Genomic DNA, 25,388 nt, shown 5'->3' with positions numbered 1-25,388 from the left:
GGGGGGGGATTATTATAGGTTAAGCCTTTAAAAGTATAATTCCGGTATAAGACCGGAACCGCTAATCAGCATGCAGATCCAATACTCGGGCCTCGCGCTACCCTTACCGCAGATTCGTGTAAACCTAGCAAATCCTATACTTCTCTATAGACCTTTTCCTTAAAGCGCGTCCCCGTCTCCTTGCCCGGAGAGAGCTGACCATGCGACAACAACTTTGCAGTCAGTAATTTGTTCTTCTCGAAGCCAATACATTTCACGCCTTGTACAACTTGACGCCTTTTGCCGCGCTATGCCGCCTGTATATTAGGAAAGTATATCATAAAAGGAAGAAAAGCTAAGCTAAAGCTAAGCAGCTAGAACTCTGTCTCTATTAAAGGCTATTGCCTGATTGGCCGGTTGGATGTCTTTGTCAGTCACGTGATCTCTATATCCACAACAGTATATACGCTGTTTATAACATAAGGTCCCCCGTTTGAGTCCCATAATGAACAATAGGCATACAAATACCGGTACTCCCGAAGTATACTTCGTAGGCTCAAATTCTTCCAGCTGTACAAGCACTTCGAGCTCATGTCATTCTTAATTCGGGCAGCCGTAACTCGCTAAGTGAGATTCATTTAGAAGGCCATCCTAGGATGGATCAACCAGGTCCAACCTGGACTGCCTCGAGATGTCGCCGATTGTTACGTCCATTACAGGCTCGGGCGACAGCACTGCGAAAGCATTCGCCAGGACATGTAGATGGGACTTCACCGTTATTCACCGCTTGGTCAACGGCAGAGAAGTCGACGAAGCGGACAGGGGAAGAACCTGGCCAGGGAGGTCAGCGACACAAATTGAGGCGCACCTATTCCCGGAGGCAACAGACCTCGAACGACGGTCAAGAAATGACCACCTCGGCCCAGGACCTCGACAAAAGATTCTCTAGTTCCCTAGCTACACTTTCGGCTACGCCAAAGCAAACCTTTTACCAGCCTACACAGCGCACGCCGGATCGCTCTGCGTCGCACAACCGCGGGCAGCAACACGGTCTGCGAGGGAAGGACAGTTCCCCCTCACCCATATCCCGAACAGATGCGCTGGAACATGCTCTCCGTTCGCTTCGATGCGCGTATCAGATATGCACAGAGTCACGACTTCAGATCTATGAAGGTATCTTACGCGATTTGGACGCTATTATCAGAGCCACCGCCATGATAAACACAAAGTCCAACCCAAAGGCACTTTTTTCCATGTGCCTCCGGAGGGTGCCTACATATATTGCGAAGCTGGAGGCTCGCGACGTGTCTGGACTTGCGCAGGATGGTCTGAGAACCCCATGCAGAACTAGTGCCTGTATCCGGATCTTTGACGAGCTTGAACAATTCGGAAATGGTCAGAATGGTTGGGAGCATTTACCCACTTTGACGAGGGCGAATGCGCTGCACGTCATGAAAGAAGCGGCAGTTGAGGGCCTGTTCGATCCTTCTTTTACCTGCATCGTGATTCGGTACTATAACACCGCAGGCTGTCAGCGCGATGCCATGGATCTCTTTCGCGAGGTCATGAGCCAAAGAAAGCCGGGCCACCAAGACAGCAACGCACACCGTCGTGTGAGCCAATTACAGAGAGGGGTTTCCACTTTGGTGCAACACAGCGAGCTGGAAGGTACGGCTCCGCGACTGTTCCGTAGTATTGCGCCTCTCGTGCTGGACAAACAACTGTTCATGGATCGGTTATCACCCGAAGCTTTGGGGCGCTTGTGGACCTGGGTATTCGAATCGATACAAGACCCCGCCGATAGCGTCGGGGCATTGGATTTTGCGTCCGCCGCCATCGCATCACTCTCTTTATCCTTTCCACAGAACCTCTCAAAACCGAATGTAAGTGGCCTGGTGCAAGGGATTCTGGATTCAGCACCCGTGAACATTGTGGGTGCTATAATCGCATTGTGCTTTGGTGGAGTCATGAACTCCACACACGCGAATATGGCTATTTCCCAGAGGAAGGTGTGTTACATTCTGCGTAATGCTTTCAACGACGTGAGCAGAGGAGGAGCGAGTAGAATTTCTCGCTATATACTGGGCCTTGCCCTTTTCGTGGCCACCTCCACGTACCCCTTCCATCGAGACACGGAAATTCAGGCCAAGGCACTGAAACTGTCTTGGCAGGAGGATGCAAGAGCAAATCGGTTAAATAATGGCGCACAATTTTACAGTGTAACCGCGGCCCTCGGGTGCTCGATAGCGCAATATTCCGGAAGGATAGCTTCGCTTGCACCAAGTCATTACTTCTCAGAGTTCTGTGATCGACTTGATGCCCTCGGGGTGCAAGCACTGAGTAGCATGCGGAAAGATGGGGCTTTTTGGTTGGCTCAAAGAACACATGATCTCAGAGATTTAGCCTTTGCAGAGGCCCTCGGCACAAACAGGGATAAAAGTTCAAGTCGGACCACTTCGAAAGCGGACAACAACTGTTGTCTTCAGTCATCCTCTTTTACTGGGTACCGATGGGAAACTGGGATTAGTGAATGGGTTATCGTCACCCCACCCAAGAAAGAGGGCACTAGGTCCGAGGATAGTTAAGTGAACATTTATACTAGAGACTGGATATTCCGACTGTACCACTTGGATATTCCGACTGTAGTTCTGATATAGACCCACTTTTTCCCTTTTTCGGAATACCATACATCCTACCTACTAAGTACGATCGTCAATCGTTTAATCGCCTAAACAGTCTTTTAACGTTAGATTCATTTAATCCCCAGGGTTAATTAAAGGCAGTGGTTATAATAATTCGGATAATATTAATTAAGACTAATAGTCCTATTTTATAGCTATTTACCACTAATTAAGGCCTCTTTATAGAATCCAGTTCCTTATACTTTCCGATTAATGCATCTAACCTACTACTACTGCTATTATTATTGTTATTATAATTAACGGATTAGCTTATTAGTTCGATTAAAGCCAGCCGTAGCAGTAATTACTCCTATTCCACCGCGACCATGGCCACGCCCATGGATATCTTCGCCTTATTACTGTTATTTTTACGCTATCGCGGGATTAAAGTTAATTAATGTTAATTAACGATAGCTTAATGGGTGGAAGTGGTAATCGTAATTAATATAGTAGACTAGGTTATATGTGGTTTAAATAATGAAGTTTAATTGGCTAAAAAAGTGGGTCCTATAGGAACTATAGTCGGAATATCTAAATACTATAGTCGGAATATCCAGTCTCTTATACTATAGGGCAGGATATAGACAGTCCTAGTACTATAGTTAATAAGACTTAATCTATAGACTATACTTCTTATATATATACACTATATAATAATTAGTACTTAATCTCTTAATTTAACTGACTTTATAAATATTACTACTATATATACTAAAACCCTGCCCTTAACTTTATATTTGACTTATTATTATAGATTAACCCTATAGTCTATAGTCCAGGTATTAAGCTAGAACTACTAAGTAGTGCACGAGTCTAATACTCAGGCTATAGGCTGCCCTTCTAATAAACTTATATAAACTTAGTAGACTCTATATATCTTTATAACTTACTTCTTACCTCTCTTATTCTAGCTAAAATGGGTACGGTTAGTCCGACTAGGGCACTTGGTTATTCCGACTAGGGCAGTACTAATAACACCTAACGCCAGCCGCCACGACTTCTTTTTGTACCTAGATACTTATAGACACGTATTAAGCGTATCGTCGTCACGATAAATTAAGCGTCACTATGTGTATCGTCACTGCGATCAATTAAGTGTATCGTCACTACGATTAATTAAGTGTATTATCACTACGATTAATTAAGTATATCGTTAGTATCGTCTCTACGATTAATTAAGTGTATTATAGGTATCGTCGCCACGATTAATTAAGTGTATCGGGTATCGTCGGTATCGTTAGTATTATTAGGACTATCGCTATAATCGATTAAGCATATATATCGTCGTTTTGTTAATTAAGCGTATCGTCGGTACGATTACTTAAGTGTATCGTCGTTACGATTAATTAAGTATATTATCGGTATCGTCGGGACTATCGCTACGATCGATTAAGCGTATCGTCGTTACGATTAATTAAGTATATCGTCGGTGTCGTCGGTATCGTTAGTATTATTGGGACTATCGCTATAATCGATTAAGCGTATATATCGTCGTTTCGTTAATTAAGCGTATCGTCGGTACGATTAATTAAGTGTATCGTCGTTACGATTAATTAAGCGGCTATCTTATAGTATATAAAAGTATCTGGGTATAAGCGGAATACGCGGGCGGGTATCACCGGCTATTAATATAGGACCCTAGTCGGAATAACTAAGTGCCCTAGTTGCACTAACCCTACCTATCTAAAGTAATTACTCGGCTTTACTTAATATTATTAACTAATAACTAGCCGCTTATATAGCTATAATTTAGCGAACCCTATTTACTATATTAGTATAGTGTTATAAGCGGCTGGTTACGAGTTATTTATAAGGTAAGGCCGAATAATTGAATTATCTAAAGCTGGGGAGAAAAGGTGGAAAAGGAGAAATCTCTATAGGTGCTTACGACCTAAATATAATACCGCGGTAACTCGCTAGGAACACGATATAATTAGTCGGAAGATCCGGTGCTTTACTAGATTATCTCCACGGGGTTAACCCGTAGTATTACCCCCCTCCTGCTCTCGGTAAGCGATCGATTGTCGGTATAGGTTAGTAAAGTATTATTATTTAATAAAATAACGCCCCTTTATTAATTAAATAACGACCTCTACCGGCTCTTTATTCTAAATAGCCCTTTTATTCGTTAAAGAGCAGAGGCGAGCCTTCTTTATAATTATACAATTAATTAATATTCCGTGTAAAGATATTATTATTATTCGTAGGCGGGTAGTAGGGTCGTTCCTTCTATATAAGGAGCCCTTATAGCATACCTTCCCTAACCGTGTAACTTACTTATACTAATAATACTAACTTCGCCGTTACCTTTATAGTTCTGTTTTTCTTTTTTTTTAATAATACGTATTATTATTAGTAGTATATTTTCTATCGCCTATAACCCCTTCGCACGCCGTTTTATTATTCGAACCTATTATCCCTCTCTTTAGAAAATATTTAAGTTTTTAGGATTATCTCCGGCCCCTAAGGTACGTCTTCTTATTCTTCCTATAAGCCTCGCACGACGTTTATTAACTTATATATATAATATAAGGGGCTAATAATAATAGGGCTTGTCTGGAACGACCGTAAGTCCTACTATTCCGAGCGCAATTAGTGGGTTAATAACGTGACGTCCGATCTCTCTAAGTATCACACCCAATTTTGTATATACGTTGTAGACGTTAAGTACCTAGGTACATACAATTACCATAGGTATATAGGTACCGCCTATCGTGTCACTTCCCTTATCTTATCAACCATCATAATTTTCCTAGGTATATAGATATAACATACTAGATAGATAGGAACCAGGCACACGGGCAGATAATTTCCTTGCTATATTATGATTTGGACCTTATTTTAGCTGAGTTCAGGGGCGAAATGGATGTGTTGATAGGTAGGTAGGTGAGGTGGAAGACGCAAATTAAATAGACGTTATACCTAGCTAGGTAGGTGTACATTATAGTAGAGGTACGAAGTAGTTATACGAAGTAGTTATACGAAGTATATATGGTACTTTACGTTGCCGCGTAGACCCACTAAGACAAACTAATTACGGTCGGAATAGTAGGACTTACGGTCATTCTAGTTAAGCCCTAATAATAATAATAATAATACTAGCGAGGAGGCACCTACTCCCTCCCCGGCTAGTAAAGAGGTTACTACTCCTGCCATAGCTATAGACCGTCGCACTTAGCTAGCCCGAGCCGCTAAAGCTACGGGTAAGCGTTCCGCGGGCGATACTTCTACGGTGGTTAAAAGCTCTATAAAGCACGCTTATAGGATAAAATATCCTCCTAGAGGAACCCGCGAGGACTTCTGCTATACTTATATAAAAATAGTGGCCTCCGGCTAGGATAAGCGGCGTTACCGCGATTAGTCGGGACCCGGAGTAAGGTTAGCCGACCCTAAATACTATAAAAGGGCGGTTATAAGTGCCTTCCTCCTCCGCCTAGGATAGCTAGTTTATTAGTAGTATTCTAGAGGCGGTAAAGGTTATTAATAATAACCCCTTTTATAGCCCTAAAGCGATAAAGGCGCTCGCGGCAGCTTATTCGGCCTTCTAAAAAGCGTTAGAAGTCTTAAAAAAGACTTCTAGTACTTTATAGGAGGATAAGTCTATCTTAATACCCGTCGACTCGGGAGCTAATAAGCCTTGCTTATCGGTATATATTACCGTCTTCCCCCCTATAGACTCTTATATTATAGTAAATAGACCTATACCTATTATAGCGCCTCCTATTATTATTACGCCTATTCCTAGTAGAACGATTACCTTTACGGGGTAAAAGCCCTATACTAGTTTAACCGGTTTATATAAGTGGTTAAGAATATTATAGGGGTTATAACTATTAAGGTAAAGGATATTAAGTCCTTTAAGGGAAAGAAGACGGATAGGTAGGCTAAGATCGCGCCGTTTACGCTATCTCCTATTATCTTTCAAAGCGACAATAGTCGCGAGGATAGTTATAACGATATTAATCTCGACGCCTAAACCTAGTAGCTAAGGGCAGGGCTTATCCGCCCTAACTTAATTAATATAGGCGGCTTTATATCACGGGTTAACCCCTTAAAAGTATAGTTCCGGCATAAGGCCGGAACCGCTAATTAGCACGCAGATCCGATACTCGGACCTCGCGCTACCCTTACCACGGATTCGTATAAACCTAGTAAATCCTGCACTTCTCTATAGACCTTTTCCTTTCCTTTCCTTTCCTTTCCTTTCCTTTCCTTTCCTTAATTCTAGCTAAATATAATTATTCGGCCTTACTTAGTGCGATTAACCTATAACTAGCCGTTTATATAGCTCGAATTTAGCGAACCCTACGCGCTATATTAGTATAGACTTAGATACGAACGCGCTGTTAGGCGGCGGCGGTCCTATAAACCCCGCTAAGCTAGCTAAGTGGACGGATAAAAGGATCACCGAAGCTATTAATACGATACTCGGTCCCTTATAAGAATAGATAGCCTAGTAATAAGAGCTACTTTAATAACTCGCGAACGGTCTTATAAACGCCTAGGCACTATAATAACCTACTCTTAACCTCGCGCCTCCCTTAGAGGGAGCCCCTATAAATATACCCGCGGAGTCGGTAATAGGCCCTCCTACCCCGGTAACCTCTACTCCCCCTCCCTAAATCGAAGTCCTATAGAAACTATATCCGCTATATACTAAGGCTTTACTATACCCCGCGAAGTTTAGTAGAAAGCGAACAGACTACGCTATTTAGTCGTAGCAGATATATAATAAGCTTTAGCTATATAAACACTTATTTAATAACTAATCCGAAATATAATACTATATTAACTCGTGCCTAAAAAGGAGTGCTTAATAAGTGGTATTAGCCTTGTATACCACTAGGGGGCCGGGAGGTACCGGCGACCCAGAATCATTCCTTATTTACCTAGACTATATATATAAGGATTAGAATAAATAGCCTCGCACGGCCTTCGCGTTATATTCCCTTAGATAGCGCGAGGAATAAACCTTTACGTAGTTCCTAGTAAAATTTAAGAAATAGATCGCTTAAGTAGGTAGTAGCGAGTAGGTAGATTCGGCGAAGATTACTTTCCTTAAAGGAGACCTAAGTTAAAAGCTACTTAGCGCCTTAGTTACCACGAAGTTACCCTATAATTATCTAAGCTGGGTTACTAAGGTCTAGAGTATCGCCTAAAGGCTAAAAGGCCTATACCTAATTAGCCGGAATACTTATATACCGAATTAAACCCGGAACTAAGAGACTAACGCCGATAAAGACATTACGATAAGTAGGATTAATTAGGTCCGGCCCGACGCGACTATAAACCGACCTCGCGATAACCGGGAGTGCTAGGGATATAGGAAAAAGGGATATATCCGTATAAACTATAAGTCCTAGGATAAGGGCTTAAAGGCTAAGGGCGCCCGTATGGCGAAGGTTTAGGCCAGAGATAGTAACGTCGCTATAAGTTTGGATAGTTTAGATAATAAAAAGTTAGAAAAAGAATAGCTCTAACACGAAAATGGGCGTTAAAGCCGATAACCGCTTTACGGCAGGAGTAGAAGGCGTTTAAATACTTAGCTAGCGGCGACTTAGCCCTAATATTAACACGAGTAAATAAAAGATATATATATACTCTTATAGATACGGGTTATAACTACTATACTACTATAAATAAACGCTTTACCTAAGGACCTTAGTTACTATTAGTCGATAAAAGAAAATAACTACTAAAAGGATTCTTAGGTATATCTAAGCCGCCTACTAGCACCGGGATCGCCGTGTTCGAGCTTAAGATTAGCGGCTATATATAATAAGTCTTCGCCTATATAGTAAAAAGACTAGATTAGGATATATTCCTAGGGAAGCCGTGGCTAGAATATAACGACGTTACGTATTATATAAAGAATCGTAGGCTATACTATAGAGTCGCCGATATTAACCCACGACTAGTAGGCGAAAAAGACCTAGCCGATATATAAGCTATCCGCGAGGTAAGGCTAGTCTTGGAATTAGTATTTACGGCCACGATATACCGGATAAGAAGGGGTTAAATGGAGAAAAAAAAAAGGTTTAACGCCTTAATTCGTGCCGTTAGTATACGGGATATCGATAAGGCCCTCTATAAAAAGGAACCAGTAGACCCTCGGGACTATATCTTTACGAATATACTATAAGAGTTCGGCGACCTCTTTACGCCTAATAAGGCTAATGACTTACCCCCCTACCGACTAGGCATCGACTATAAAATCACTCTAAAACGAGGTCCCGATAGACTTAAGCCGATAATACTATAGAGGCCCCTTTATAGTATATTAAGGGAAGGGTTACTAATACTCTAGAAGACGCTTAATAACCTAATAGATAAGGGATTTATATAAGCTAGTAGCTTAGCGGCGGCTATACCGGTCCTATTTATAAAGAAGCCAGGGGGCGGGTTACGCTTTTATTATAACTATAAAGCCTTAAACGCGATTACCTAGTAAGATCGTTATCCCCTCCCTTTAATCACTAAGACCCTATATAACTTAGCTAGCGCTAAGTGGTTTATAAAGCTCGATATAGTCGTTACCTTCTATAAGATCCGTATAGCTCCCGGATATAAGAGTAAAATAGCCTTTAGGACGCGTTTTAGTCTCTTTAAATAGCTAGTATATCCCTTTAGACTAAGCGGCGTACCCGCTACTTTCTAATGCTATATTAACTAAACGCTATAGAAGTTCCTTAATAACTTTATTATTATATATATCGATAATGTCCTAATCTACTCTAATATATCTTATAAAGACTATAAAATAAAGGTCCGGCTAGTATTATATAGGCTTATAGATACTAGCCTAAACCTAGACCCGGCTAAATACGAGTTTAGTATAATAATAGTAAAATATCTAGGGTTTATCGTTATAGTGGATAAGGGAGTATCTTATAACCCTAAGAAGCTAAAGGCTATTCGCGACTAGGAGGCGCCTACCTCTATAAAAGGAGTATAAAGCTTCTTAGGGTTCGCGAACTACTACTAGATATTTATCCATGACTTTATAGGTATTATAGCCTCCCTCTTAGCACTAATAAAAAAGGACCGGCTCTTTAGGTAGGGAGCTAAAGAAGACGCCGCTTTTAAGGAGCTAAAACAACTTTTTTAGATAAAACCCGTCCTATAATCATAGAACCCTAATCGTAAAACGATATTAAAGAGTAACTACTCGGGTTATATATTAGGTGGTATCCTATCCTAGGTAGACGAATAAGAATATCGCTATATAATCGTTTACTGCTCGTATAAGCCTACCCTAGCGGAGTATAACTACTCTATTCACGATAAGGAGATATTAGTTATTATAAGCTATATACTCGCCTAAAAGGCAGAACTAACTAGCTACGAATAATTTATAATATTATCGGACTATCAGGCGCTTAAGTACTTTATAACTAAATAGTCCCTTATTAAAAGGCAAAGCCGCTAGGCTAATAAAGTAGCTTAGTTTAACTTTATATTAGATTACCGGCGAGGTATTAAGAACTTCGTAGCGGATACGCTCTTATATCACGAATAGGACACCCCGAAGGACTACTTAGATAATTAAGAATAAGGATAAGTAATTTAACTAATACCTAACACCGCGATCCTTATAACGGTCCCCGAGCTGGTTATATAAAGGACTTCCGTTAAGCAGGTATTCGAAGTAAATAAAGACCTTTAGCGATTTTAGGATAAGATTATAATAACCGACCCTTAGTATTAAGGTATCCTCGCCGCGATTACTATAAAAGCTTATAGCTTTGACCCGTCCCTTAGACTATAACTATAAATCGCGGAATACTCCCTTAACCCCGTAGGTTACGTGACTTTCTAGGATTATCTTTAGGTCCCGAGCTCTAAGGAAGACTCGCCACTAAGGGGACGCTTAGTATAAGCGATCCACGACTTTATTATCGGCGGCTACCCGGGTAAGGAGAATATAATCGCTATAATAGCCGATAATTCTTTTAGCTAGGTATAAATAAGGATATACGGATATTTATCTATAACTATAACCCGTATAATAGGAGTAATTAATAGCGGAATCTAAAGCGCGGACTATTAAAGCTATTACCTATACTAAAGTAAATTCGTAGCCACCTTATAATAAACTTTATAACGGACTTACTACCTATTAATAAGGATAGGGCGCGCTTCTTATAGGTAATCACGGACCGGCTAATAAAGTTAGTAATATTAAAAGCGATAAAAATAATAAAAGCAGAAGCCTATATAGAACACTTCTTAAACTATTATTATAGGTTCTATAATATACCCCTTTTAATTATTAGCGACTAAGGCTTAAATTAGACTAAAAGGTTTTAGCGATACTTTTATAAACTTATAAGGATTAAGTAGCGGCTTAGCACGGCTTACTACCCTTAAACCGATAAAGGACCTAAAAGACTAAACTAAGATATTTAGGCCTACCTTTATACCTTTATATACTATTCCTAGGATAACTAGGGTCGCTTATTACCCGCCGCGTAGTTATCGCTTAATAGTAAGAAAAGCTCGGCGACCTAGCTAAGCCCTTTCTTCCTAGAACCCGGGTTCTATATTAACCCTATCTATAACCCCTCGCTTATATACCCGAAAAAAGCTACCGCCTATAATCTACTAAGTCGCCTATAAAGGGCTATAGAGTTTATATAGGCAGCTATAGCCTTAAAGTAACTATAAAATAAGGAAACCACGAATAAGCGGCGACTCCTAGCGGAACGCTTTAAAGTAACAGACCTCGCCTAGCTATTTATAGCTAATTACTCCACGCTTAGGCCTTTAAAGAAGCTAAGCTAGTTATACTAGAAGTATAAGGTAATAAAAATAATTAACTCCTATATTATCCAGTTAGATATACCCTTAGGGATATATCCCCGTTTTTATATTAATATCCTAAAGCGAGCTAGCCGCGACCCCCTCCCTAGATAAGTCGTAACCGACCCCTAGCCTGAACCGATCTAGGACGCCCTCTATAATAATAAGGAGTAGGAAGTGGAGAGTATCCTATATGCGCGGAATAAATAGCGAGGTCGCGGTATATAACGCGAAATACTAGTATAATAGGCGGGTTATACGGAACCCACTTAGGAACTACTAAACGCTATAAAGAAGACTAAAGCGTTAAACGCCTTTAAAGCAGAATACGGCCCCGCTAATAAAAATAACAGACCTTTATACGAATATACTATAAGGAATATGCGAGGATAACAAAAACTCAATATAAAAGGGGTATAACTTGTTGATATTATACTTATAATAAGTAATAATTATATAAATATACTAGGTATCGTAAATACGATATCTTGGTTATTACTTAAGCAAATAACGTGGCGTGACAACCGCCGCGTAGGCTGTTGAGGTAATAGTCGCCACCTAATCTTCCAGGGTCTTTTGCCAGCCCCGGATCCAGGAAGAAATCCCAGAAGTCAGTTCTTTACATAATATATTAATATTATTAAACGCAGCTTTAAGCTCGCGAAATAAGCAGTAATCCTACGGATCTACGAATTCAACAGCTATTTACTTGATTCCTCTCTTCCGCGCGTACAGCCTACTACTCGTAGCCCAATTTATTAAAAGGTTATAAGCCCGGGTTAGTAAAGAAGGAAATCTACTCTTTTCTACCCTTTTATTCTACTTAAAATACCAAAAAGACCACCTGCCTTTTTAGGCCATCCCTTTATCCTCCCCCGGTCGCAGATCCTTATCTCCGACCGTACGAAATCCCTTTATCTCCCGAAGACAGCTAATCGATTCGAACCGTTCGTTCCGATACCACGGTTCAAAGCTCTTTATTCTTCCTAATACGGTTACTAAGAGCTATGCCAAGCTCTTTGTTCCTGTTCCGGAAGAACTACACGATCGGAATAAGACTCTTTATTATGATCGGATATACTATTCCTTTGTTTATAAAGGGACTTTTTAAAAAAGGAAAACGGATAACGAATACGTGGATTAAACGCAGCTGCTTTTATGGTTATTATAGCTCCACGAATAACAGCTATATTAATTAAGCCACTTGACCTACCGCGCTGCCTGTAATAACAGGATATCGTAACGTGGTATATAAGCTTTTAGTAAAAAGTCCGCCCGTGGAAATCCTATTATTCGCTTTATACGAGCATCGCTTTTCTTTGTGTCGCGAGATCTATAAATAGCTTTACTGTTTAGACCCACTTTTCGAAGCTAGGCTAATCAGAATCAGACCTTTAGCTTAGTATTCTTTGTTTCTGTCCTTTATCGATAACGTAATAAAGAAAAAGTAATAAAGAAAATAATAAAAACAAATTATTAAATAACTTAGTTAATTCTGACCTAAATAAATAATAAAAAATATCGTTCTGCTGCTTAAAAATAGCTTAATAAGAGACTAGAAAAGAAATTTCCGTCCGGAAGCTCCAGGGCAGTATAGACTATCAAAACTGGACTATAGGAATACACGCTTACTTTGCCCGTAAAGGAAAATATATTAAAGACGTTATAAAGCCCCTTCTAGTAAATCCTTCTATAAAACAGAAGGAGGAGTCTCTAAAGGCAGCTAGAGATATACTCTCTGCTCTTTTAGACGGTCCCTTAACCTAGGTTCAAGGAATAAACGAAGCTTTAAAAGTATAGGAAAAACTAAAGGATTTATATAAAGTAAAGGGATTCTAGGCCGACTATATCGTCCTAACTTCTTTTTTTAACCTCTTGCCTTCGGAATTCCCTAATCTTAAAGCGTATTTATATAAAATATAAGAGAGACTGCTTACCTTAAATTAAAGAGGTATATCCTTTTCTAATAAGGTGATCTTTGCCTGGATTCTTAATAGTCTCGATAAGAGGTATAAATCTATAGTAGGGTAAATAACTTAAGCTCTCTATCACGCTATTACTAGTTATATACTAGATAAATTAATAGCGGAATTAATAGATACTTTAAGAAAGGTCGATTAGCCGTTAAATACCCTCCTTATATAAGGTTCGAAGTTATAGAAGAATAAGAAGCCCTGGAAGAAAACTAAGGGTTTATTCTATAAGAACTATAAGAAGCCTGGCTATACGCCGACTAACTACTACTTTCTTTATCCTAAAAAAACACCTAAGAACTAGGTAATAAAGGATAATTCAGGATTAAGGAAAAATACCTAGAATAGGGTAAATAAATCCCAGTCCTCTTGAAAGGATAAGGAAAAGAAAGGAGGAAAGACGAGTCTCTCTCGAAGAGAGAAGCGTATAATAAACCTTGTACTAAAGGCAAAGGAATAGCACGCCTTAGATACGTCTTTAGAGGAGGAGAACGACGAGTCTGCTATGGTTAATATAATTATAGATTAGCAGAATTAACTGCAGGATTAACCGTAAGATTAGTTACAGGAAAAAGAAAAGGAAAAAGAATAGGAAGACGATAATAAAAACGAAGAGGCCGGCGTTATTTTTAAAGACGTCCTCCCTCCTCCGTTTCCTCTTCCAGACCGTCCTAATCCTTTCACACAGGATTTAATAGATATAGATTAGGTATTTATTATCTCTTCTAAGAATAAAGATATAAATAATACTAACCTTAATATAGATTGGTTAGTGGAAAAGATTCATAAAATATAAGCAGAAAACAGTATTAAATTAGATCTGAATTTCTGTGTAGATAGCGGGGCTACGGCGTATATTATTATAAATAAAAGACTCTTTTCTACTTATAATTCCAAAGAGAGAACTGTTCGTTAGGGTTAGGCAAAGGACATAAAGATATAAGGTGAAGGAGACTGCGTTATAAACTTCAGGGATACTAGAAAGCTTCTGCTTTTAAAAGAGTGCCTTTATATACCGGAAATAGGCACGAATATTATTAGTCTCTCTTATCTTAATAGTAAAGCTCGCGGTCTTACTAGAAACAAAAAGCTCTTATTATTTAATAATAAAGAGCCCCTCTTTCTTTATATAACGGCTCTGCTTTATAACAGGCTATACTAGGCTACAGCACGGGCACTATTATACGGGGGGGCTAAGTCTCTAAAAATAAATACAATAAATACAAAGAAACAGCTATAAAAGGGTTTTATACCAAAGAAACAGCCAGGAGACTCAACTAGAATAAAGAGGTTTCAAAGGTTCAAAGAACAAGTTTCAAAGAAACAAAATAAACAAAGAAATACAAGAAAGGGGTTAGTTAAACCTTAACAAAGAAATAATATAAAAAAGAAACCTTAACCTCTTTAACCTTAAGAAGAGCTTTATAAACAAAGAGACCGTAATAACCGTCGAAGGACTACCTCTATAACTAAAAACATAACGCTATAGTATAACAGGATAGGTTATATTAACCCTATTACCTTAAAAAGTCTTTATACTAATACTCTTAAAAAAGATTATAATATAACTAATAAAGAATTAACTAAAATACAGAGCTATAATACCTGTAAGAAGTGCAAGTCTATTACACTTACGAATAAAGATTCAGTTAATAAATATAAAGACTTTTCCTATTTAGAAAAGGTTTATATAGATCTTTATAGACCGATTAAACCTCTTTCTTATAATAAAAAGCATTGGATTTTATTTATACTAGACCGTTCCACCCGGTTTCTATAGGCATAACTACTCTTAGATAAGTCTAAAACGACGGTAGTTATAGCTATAAAAGAGTAGAAAGCTCAGGTAGAAAATAATAATAATAATAAATATCACTTCTTTATTAAAGAAATAGATACTAACGGTAGAAAAGAATTTAATAACGCCTCTTTTTAACGCCTCTTTATAGGTATAAAGCATAATATAAAGCCACCGTACACTTATAAAGCTTAAGGCTCTATTAAACGAGTTATAAGAACTATAATAGAAAAGGTTCGAGCTCTTCTTTTCTACTCGGGGCTGCCTCGATACCTTTAGGGTGAAGCTATTCTCTTAGCTGTTTATATATATAACAGATCACCTAATTCAGCTCTTGAATATAAGAGTCCCTTTGAGCTTTCATAAGGTCAGAAACCTAATATTAATAATATACGGGTCTAGGGTTCTATTATTTATTATAAAAACAACGACCCGAATATAAAGAAACTAGATACAAGAGCACTTCGAGGTGCTTTAATAGGTTTTAATAACTATAACTATAAGGTTTATAACCCAGTAACTAAAAAGACTGGTTGGTTTCGAGACGTTTATGTCTTAGAGAATCAGTTTCTTCACTCTTCTTTAGATAACTATAACAATAACTATACGCCTGAAAACAAGTATAATAATAACCTCCCTCCTTATATTAATACTCAGGCATATAATAATCAGGTTTCTAACCGCGGGCCTTATTAACCCGTTAAGTATAATAAAGGAATCACTTTTAGTGAAAATACCGGTTAATTTTTATAAAATATTCCTTCGCGCGTTTCTAAACGTTCTATTAAGTCTATTCAACCTAAAGAAGAGAAGAATAATAATAATAGACGTAAGAGTCTTTGTCTACGGGCAGCGGGCTATAAAGTTCCAGCTGTTAGTAATAATAATAATAATAATAATAATAATAATATTAACCATAGCCCGGCTAATAATAATAACAGTAGCCAAAGTACCAGGCTAGAAGTCCAAATACCTTCAGAACCATTAAAACCGGACTATAAGGATTTAATATCCTATAATAATAGTGCGCACTTACTATATTATATAAATAATACTTTACTTAGAAACCTATAGTTTTAAGAAAATTCCCTATTTCTTTTAACTATAAATTCGATTAACGAACCAGCTACCTATAAACAGGCTATAAACTGCCTAGATAAAGATAAATGGATAAACGCGATAGTAGTAGAAATATCAGAACTCGAAAAGAGAAAGACCTGGGATTTAATAAATATAAGAAATACGCCTAATAATTATAATAAAATAAAGGAAGACTACCACGTACTAGGAGGTCGTTGGGTCTTCAGAATCAAATATAATAGCTCTGGCGAAGCTATTTAATATAAGGCTTAGTGGGTTATTCAGGGATTTAATCAGGTTCTAGGTCTTAATTATCTAAAAACCTTTTTAACTACCTACCGGCCAGGAAGCTATAAACTAGCTTTAATACTAGGCGTATCACGCGGCTAGAAATTCAGGCAGTTCGACGTTAAAAACGCGTTCGTTCATACTAATATAGATACCCTGATATACGCTATATAACCTATAGGCTTCAAGAGAGAAGACAGCTCACAAAATAATAAAAATAAAAGTAATAATTATATAACACTCTATAAGCTTAATAAAGCTTTGTATGGGTTAAAACAAAGTCCTAGACTCTAGTATAATTACCTAGTTAAGATATTAACTAAACTAGGTTACCAAGTCTCTAAATATAATAACGGACTTTTTACCTTTTATAAATATAATAAAATTAAAAGAATAGAAGAACAAGCTATTCTTTTATGCCACGTTAACGATATAGTGGCTCTAAGCCCTTCTAAGGATACTCTAGACTATTTCTTTAAGGAGATATCTAAAGATATTACACTTAAAGACTTAGGTGAAATAAATACCTTTCTAGGTCATATAATAAATATAAATAAAGAAAATAAGACTCTTTCTATAAGTTAGTTACCTTATACTAATAAGATACTTAAAAGGTATAATAAACGAAGTCTGAAAAGGGTTAACACCCCTTATATACATAAGAAGGTCCTAGTACCAAATCCTAAACAAGCATTAACTAATAATATAAATAAATACTAATAGGAAATCGGGGCTTTATTATATCTAGCCTTGCATTAAAGACCAGATATAACTTACGCAGTTAACTAGTGTTCTCGCTATATAAGTAATCCCTTATAAGATCACTTTACTGCGTTAAATCGAATCTGGGCTTATATAAATACATATCCTAATATCGGTCTTTTATATAACTATAATAAAGAAGACCTTGGTATTTACGGTTATTCTGATGCCAGCTTTTCAGATATAATCGAGGATAGAACCTCGGCTTCAGGATATATTTACTACGTGGGAGTAAATAACCCCGTTAGTTAGACCTTAACTAAACAAAAAGTCGTTGCTTTATTAATAACAGAGGCCGAATATATAGCTCTTATAGAAGCTTCTAAAGAAGGAATCTATCTTTATAATTTATATAAAGATATACTATAGAATCTAGGTCTAGATTCTAATACAAGAGGCAATAATAATAATAATAATAAAAATAATAATAATAATAATAATACTCTCGAGATTCGTACTATCTTAATAGATAGTGAGAGTGTAAAGAAGCTCGCCGAAAACCCTGAATTTCATAAACGGGCAAAGCATATCGACAGGCAGTATCACTACTATAGGCAACAGCTATAAAATAATAAAATAAAAATCGTATATATAAATACGAAATTTAATATAGCTGATATAATAACTAAAGGTTTAGCAAAAGAGACTTATAATACTCTTTGCGGTTATATGAACCTAGGTCATAAGGACGATACGTTGCCTGAGTATGATTTGCCGCCTTATAATAATATTAAAGAATTAAAATACTAGGTTTTAATACTTAGTATTCTTGGTTCTATACAAGGGGAATAACTAGGTTTTTTACCTTCAGGTTTTCCTAGATATTAAAGGTTTTTCTGAATTTTCCTTTGCATAATATACTATAATAATAACAAGGGTTTTTGAATTTTCCCTTGAATTAAAATCAAGAGGTTTTTCAAATCTTTCCTCTATGTATTCTAGTCTTAGATAGACTAGGATTACTGCGCTATAACTATAACTATAACCTGACTAAGCTGCACTTATTATATAAGAGTCAGCTTACGGGGGGGTGTTGATATTATACTTATAATAAGTAATAATTATATAAATATACTAGGTATCGTAAATACGATATCTTAGTTATTACTTAAGCAAATAACGTGGCGTGACAACCGCCGTGTAGGCTGTTGACGTAACAGTCGCCACCCAATCTTCCAGGGTCTTTTGCCAGCCCCGGATCCAGGAAGAAATCCCAGAAGTCAGTTCTTTACACAATATATCAATATTATTAAACGCAGCTTCAAGCTCGCGAAACAAGCAGTAATCCTACGGATCTACGAATTCAACAGCTATTTGCTTGATTCCTCTCTTCCGCGCGTACAGCCTACTACTCGTAGCCTAATTTATTAAAATAACTTATAGCCGTAAATTAATTAAAGGGGGGGAATTTACCGGCCTCCCCTCCGGTATCTAAAAAGGTAGATAATATATTTATAAAGGACTTTAATTAGCGGTATTATTACCTAAGCCGCCTTTATTACTATTACTATTATTATCGGTAATAGGATTATTACCCCCTTAAAGGGCAGCGAGAATACCCTCTAAGAGGCGCCTTATCGCGGCGCCCTAGTCACGAACCTCCTAGCAGAGGGCCTTTACCTTATTAGGGAGACCCTTACTATTATTAATAGGGGCGGAGGCGGAGGCGGCGTTAATAATAATAGTGGCGGGGGCGGGGAGCTCCTCGGATAGTAAGGTATAATAGTCGCCGCGAGCTAACTTAAAGGCCTCGCGGAGCTAGACTAGAGTTAGCGGCGACCTAGAAAGAAGGCTCGGGAATACTTATATTATTATCGTCTAGATTATTATATATAGTATAACTCGTGGTAGCTATAGGACGGATAACCTTAGCTACGCCGGGGGGAGACTAAGGAGGTTAGTAATAACTACTTAGCCCCCGGATCGTAAAAAACTTATTAGGCGGTATATATAAGTTCCTATAGAGTATTTATAGCACTTAGGCTTTTTATAGGCGGCGCTAGGCCCGGACTAGTTATAACACGTTTAGTTAAATTTTATTTTAATACCTATAATACGATTAGCGTAAGGGTAGCAGAAATCGTTATAATAATAGCTAAGAGAGTAACTTAGGCCGCACTATCGCTTATTAGGCATAATAAGCTACCGGAGCGTTAATAGGGCCCTCGCGGCGAAGTATAGACTCTAGTCGTATACCTTTTCTTTACCGGGACGCTTACCGGTACTCGCTATCTTAGCGATAGCCTTTTCGGCTATTTCCTTAATCAAAGGGGAGGGGGAGCGGAGGCGGCGATATTACTAATAGCGGGGGGTTTCTTAGCAGTGCCCTTATAGGCGTAGCAGGCGCTATAGCAGGGTACGGATATCTAGACGTACTCTATTAGCTATAACCTAACTAAATTAGCGCGAGGACTTATTAAAAGACTTATAATAATTAATTAAATAGTTAAAAGGATAAGATTTATTAAATTAATAAAAAAGCTATAAGTACGGCGTAACTATACTATAAGTTAGTAAGGAATAATGTAGCTTTTAGTATAGAATAGGCGATAAAGCTTATTACTAAAAATAATACTATAGGCTTATAAAAGAGGAATTAACTATAAATAAAAAACAGAGTAAAGCTACGCTTATACTATAATATCGAACGATAGAATATAATAAAAGCCTATAAAGCTATTTATTATAATAGTTTATAAGTAAAGAAAAAGGAGTAACTAGGTGTTTTTAATATAAAAAGTAGGCGCTTAGCGTAACGCGGAACACTAATCACTTAGGAGCAAAGTCGCCGCGAACGCCGCGCGACTTAAATATACCTAATATACAGGAGGATACACGCCTCCCTCGCGACGCGTTTAGGTAAAACGGATTCGGTCCTTAGTTATTACGGCCCCCCGGGGGGGGGGGTGCTAATATCACGGGTTAACCCCTCGAAAGTATAGTTCCGGTATAAGGCCGGAACCGCTAATTAGCACGTAGATCCGATACTCGGACCTCGCGCTGCCCTTACCCCGGATTCGTATAAACTTAGTAAATCCTGCACTTCTTTATAGACCTTTTCCTTTCCTTTCCTTTCCTTAATTCTAGCTAATATAATTACATAGCCTTACTTAGTGCGATTAACCTATAACTAGCCGTTTATACTTTACTATTATTCTAACCTTTATTTAATTATTACCACCTTTTCTATAACTCTTTTTCCTTTTATAATATTTACGGGGTTTATTATTAGTTTTAATCGGGCTATACTTCTTTTTATAGCGATCTAGGGCGCTTAGTTTTTATTAAGACTCTATCGGTTACTATAATATCTAAGCGTATCCTTCCTACTTTACTAACGCGTCCCTTTTTATGCCTTTACCTACCTTCCTATTCCTAGCGTATAGGATCTATTTTACCGTCTGTTTATCTTCTTCTAAGCCATTATAAATCAGGCTAGGTTAGGAATCGTATACGACTTAGCCGGGAAGTAGATCCTCGGTTACGCGTTATAGGAGATCTAGATAGAACCTCGGGTATATATTCAAAGGTACGTCTAGTTCTACTACGTATAGGTTCATAACCTTAGTTACTCTATATTTCTAATATAATTAGCTTAATTTACGCGATAATCGCGGGGTAAAGTAGTTCGCGAGTAAGAGCTATATAAAATCACTTTCTCGGAACCGTTTAGCGGGGATATAACGCTTATTCGCGGACTCTGCTTATTATAGTTATATAGCTACTATTATAGCTTAGGTAAACTCCGTGGCCTTTTAGAGGCGATAGAGTAGGTTATAGGCTATAAACTCCCGAGTATCGCTACTTAGCTCCTTATAGATCTAGATTAAGTTAATATAGTATCCGTGTTCTAGGAAGAATAGGCTTATCTCTATAGTTAAGCTCTCCCGGTTATTTAACGCTAGTTAGGCTATAAGTAGTAGTTTATCCTAATGGTCTTAGGCGTAATAAATAAAAGCTTAGAGGTATACCTATATTTCTTAATTCGCTCGCTTAATAGCGTTATCGGTCTAAGGGTAATAAGCTATACTTACACTTTATTCGATCCTAGCTAGTTTATAAAAGTATCGCTAAAACTGACTTATCTAGTTAAAGCCTTTATCGCTTATAATTAAGTAAGGTATACCGTAAAATTAGAAATAATAGTATGGAAACCGTTTAGTATAGACTTCCGCTTTTATAAAGTCTATCGCTTTAAGGGTAATAGCCTCTATTAATCGGTTAATTATAACCTATAAATATCTATACTTCTTCTTTTTAACGGGTAATAAGTCTATTATAAAGTCTATCAATAAGTCGCTTCTTATTTATTCGGGGATCGGTAGTGGCTTTAAGAGTCCTTATCTAATAGTCCTTTACGTGTTACGGGTTGACCCCGTGGAGATGATCCGGTAGAGCACCGGATCTTCCGACCAATCATATCGCGCGTCCAGTGGGTCGCCGCGATATCATATTTAGGTCGCAAGCGCCTATAGAGATTTCTCCTTTTCTTCCTTTTCTCCTTAGCTTTAGATAATTCAATTATTCGGCCTTACTCTGTGAATAACTTATGACCAGCCGCTTATATTACGTATAACTTTAGTTATAAACGTCGTAGTTCCGTATAAACCTACGTATATCTCTATTTATTCCCGGCTAGAAGAAGATTCTTATTAGAAAAGCGATTATATTCTTATACCCTGGGTCGCCTGTAATTATAGAGTCGTGTATAGCCTGGATTACTTATATTCATAGCATACTCCCTTCTTAGGCTCCTAGTACCTATAAGCGGTCTCGGAATATTAATAACCCTTAGGAGGTAATCCTATACTCGGTAATCTAGGCTCGGAGACCTAATAAGGGGGGAAACTATCGTTTACCTCTAGATACGGCTTAGGTTACTAGGCGGTACTAGTTATCCTCCTTTACTATAGAGTCCTAGAGTCTTTATAGCTTATTATCGGCTTTAAATACCCGTGGGTTCTCGCGAAGGAGGCAGATCTTTATAGAGATTAAGGTCTCGGGGATTAACTATATATACTATACCTATTCCTATTTATCTAAGAAGTCTTTTAATTAGTCTTATTCTCTTTATAAAAGAGTATCTGCTATATAGTTATCGGTATCTTTATAGTATTCTAGTATAAAGTCGAACTAGACTAGCTCGCCAGCCTATCGGCTTTATCTCTTATTAAATATCTTTTTTATTATAAAGTATTTTAAAGCCTTATAGTTAGATAACATTATAAAACGACTATAACTTAGGAGCTTAGCTTTTTAGTGTGTTATATAGCTTATAATGGCTAATATCTCTTTATTATAAATAGCGCAGTTATACTCGGCTTCTATTAGTCGTTATAAGTAATAAGCGACTATATAATAGCGTCACTATTCGTTTGCTTAAGTCAAGGCGCCTCCTAATACGAATCCCGAGTACTAGAAATTCGGCTATACTAGGGGCACCTATAAGGCCGAAACGACCTGTTTTATCTACGCCAGTAAGCACGAGCATTATACCGAACACTACTATAACTGCTATAAAGAATACGGTATCTGCGTCCAGACTAAATACCACTGCTATAACTATAACGGCGACTACCCCCCCGATAGCCCGAACTACGAGGTTATTCGAGCTATTAAAGCCTAACTGTTCCTATAAATAGTGGGTTTTCTAGCTCGAAAAGCCCGAAAAACGGGCTGCTATTTATTTAATATAACGCTAATAAATAATAACCGGCCCACGAATCGATCCTGGAATAGGCTTTAGAGGCTTCGGCTAATATAGTCCTAATTTAGGAACCCTACTGCTTTTAGAAACCGGAAGGCGAGGTGATTAAAAGCCACTCGGCCTTCTACACCGCCCCCCCTACCTTCTACACCTCCTAGGTCTTCCCTCTTAGGCCTAGGGTGCTAGCCTATATTAGAAAGGCTAGTAATATCGACTTTTCCCTTCGAAAGGACCTCCTCGACGACCTAGACGCTTAGATTATAGAGGTTTACTTTCCATAGACCTTCTATATCCTACACGTCTATAATTAAGAAGAGCTCGACCCCTCGAAGAATACTAGGGGCACCGGCCCTTTTTAGGCACCGCGGGCCCCCCTAGACCGTTAACGACCCCCCCCGGGGCCCCCTGGCCCCCCCTTAACCTCCCCCCCCTTTTTAGGCTTTATAGCCCGCCCCTGGATAGAAGAAAGGGTCCTATAGGGCCTCTTAATCCCTGGGCCCGCCCTTATTATAGGGGACTTTAATAAGAACTACTAGTAATAAAATAGGGCTACGTCGAACTAAGATATTATTAAGGCCTAGCCTTTAGTAGACTGGTTAGGGGGATAGCGTAGTGGTAGTGCGCCTAGTGACTTATCGCAAAGTCGTAGGTTCGAATCCTACTCCCCCTACTTCGCGCACGGAAAGTTTTTTCGTGTATAAACTACCCAGAGCCCTTAAACCGAAACAGGGGACCCGAACAGGGATATATTAGTCAGACTACGACCTAACTAATAGAAGACACACGCCTTATATAATCCTTGCCTTAGGGGAGGTAGGGCTTTTACGTAACACACGCGCATTAAGCGCATACACACACGCCTTTACGACCGTGCCCTAGAGCCTAGGGAACTCTACGGCGCGCGTAATACACTTAATAATTCCCGGGCTGAATATAAACGGGCTAGCCACTTCTTTACTTTAAACGGTTTATATAAATAGACTAGATACTCGTTATAGGAATAGTCTCCTTAATAGACTTATGCTATAGCTTTAGGGCTATATATATATATTAAAAAAAAAATAGACTAGTTAGATAGCCTTAGAGCTATTTATTTAGTAGACCCTAAAAAGGTTAACCTGTATAAAGGGACCCTAATTAGGGATAATCTATACCGGGAGTTAGTTATAGACCTAGTTTTTTATACGCCCGGCTTTTACCGCCTTTACCTTAATAGCTAGAGGTATATCGATAATACCACCTCTAACCACCGCGCTATTCTTATCTCGGTAGCTGTTTTAGGTCCTAAAGGCCCTATAAATAAGGCTATCCTATCCGCCTATACTATAAATTAGCGGACTAGGACCTGTTCTTTAGGTCTTTAAAGGACCTAGAACCCTAACTAACGCTTTAATTATAGTAGGCGATTAACGCTATAGATTAGGACTCTATAGGTCGCCACCTTTTAAGCTCTATTACTATAGCCCTAGAGTCTTCCACGCCTAGGCTTAAAGTAATAGAGCGTTTGAAACCGTAGTGGACTAAAGAGCTAAAGACCCTACGAAAAGAGAGTAGTAGGGCCTTTAGGGTTTTTAAGAAAAAGGCAAAAAAGGGGGCCCCGGCCCCCCGGCTTACCCCCCTTAAAGCCGCCTAGAAAGCAGCCCGAAACGCCTACTATCGCGCTATAAAAACAGTAAAAACCGAGTACTAGGAGGCCTTCCTAGCCTAGGCCGAAGGTAATAAGATTTTTAAGGCGTATAGCTATATAAAAAGCAGTCTTAACGCTAAAATACCCCCTATTCAGGGACTAGAAGGCCCGAAGGCTTATACCTTGGGTGAGGTTATTCCGACTAGGCCATTCGTTTATTCCGACTAGGGTCCTATTTTAACAGCCGGTAACACCCGCCCGCTTATTCCGCTTGCACACTATAAGATATCCGCTTAAATGACCGTAGCGACGATATATTTATAAGTGATCGTAACGACGATACGTTCGATTGATCGTAGAGACGATACGTTTGATGGATCGTAGAGACGATATGTTCGATTGATCGTAGAGACGATACGTTCGATTAATTATAGAGACGATACGTTTGATTAATCGTAGACACGATACGTTCGATTAATCGTAACGACGATATGTTCGATTAATCGTAGAGACGATACCGACGATAACGATACACTTACTTAATCGTAGGAACGATACCGACGATATACTTAATTGATCGTAGGAACGATACCGACGATACACTCAATTGATCGTAGAAACGATACCGACGATATACTCAATTAATCATAGAGACGATACGCTTAATTGAGTGTACGCGTCTGTAAGTATC

General features: G+C 38.5%; 1 protein-coding gene and 1 non-coding gene across 2 annotated transcripts; both read left to right on the top strand.

Annotated features, from left to right (window-relative positions):
• Positions 1-484: 484 nt before the first annotated feature.
• ACRALDRAFT_212087 (uncharacterized protein) lies at positions 485-5,550 on the top strand (the record flags this gene model as incomplete). Its single annotated transcript, XM_071023823.1, has 4 exons — positions 485-509; positions 568-2,418; positions 2,466-2,482; positions 5,539-5,550. 4 exons carry the CDS (start codon positions 485-487, stop codon positions 5,548-5,550), a joined length of 1,905 nt encoding a protein of 634 aa, XP_070872867.1.
• An 18,118-nt stretch (positions 5,551-23,668) lies between these two features.
• ACRALDRAFT_t248 lies at positions 23,669-23,740 on the top strand. The gene has a single exon. It is a non-coding gene; the product is annotated as a tRNA-OTHER (tRNA).
• The last annotated feature ends 1,648 nt before the right edge of the window (positions 23,741-25,388 follow it).

The sequence above is a fragment of the Sodiomyces alcalophilus genome (assembly GCF_042370955.1).
Source record: "Sodiomyces alcalophilus JCM 7366 unplaced genomic scaffold ACRALscaffold_7, whole genome shotgun sequence".
NCBI lineage: Eukaryota > Fungi > Ascomycota > Sordariomycetes > Glomerellales > Plectosphaerellaceae > Sodiomyces > Sodiomyces alcalophilus.
Note: the sequence above shows the minus strand (reverse complement) of the source record. Positions and strands in the feature narration are given on the sequence as shown.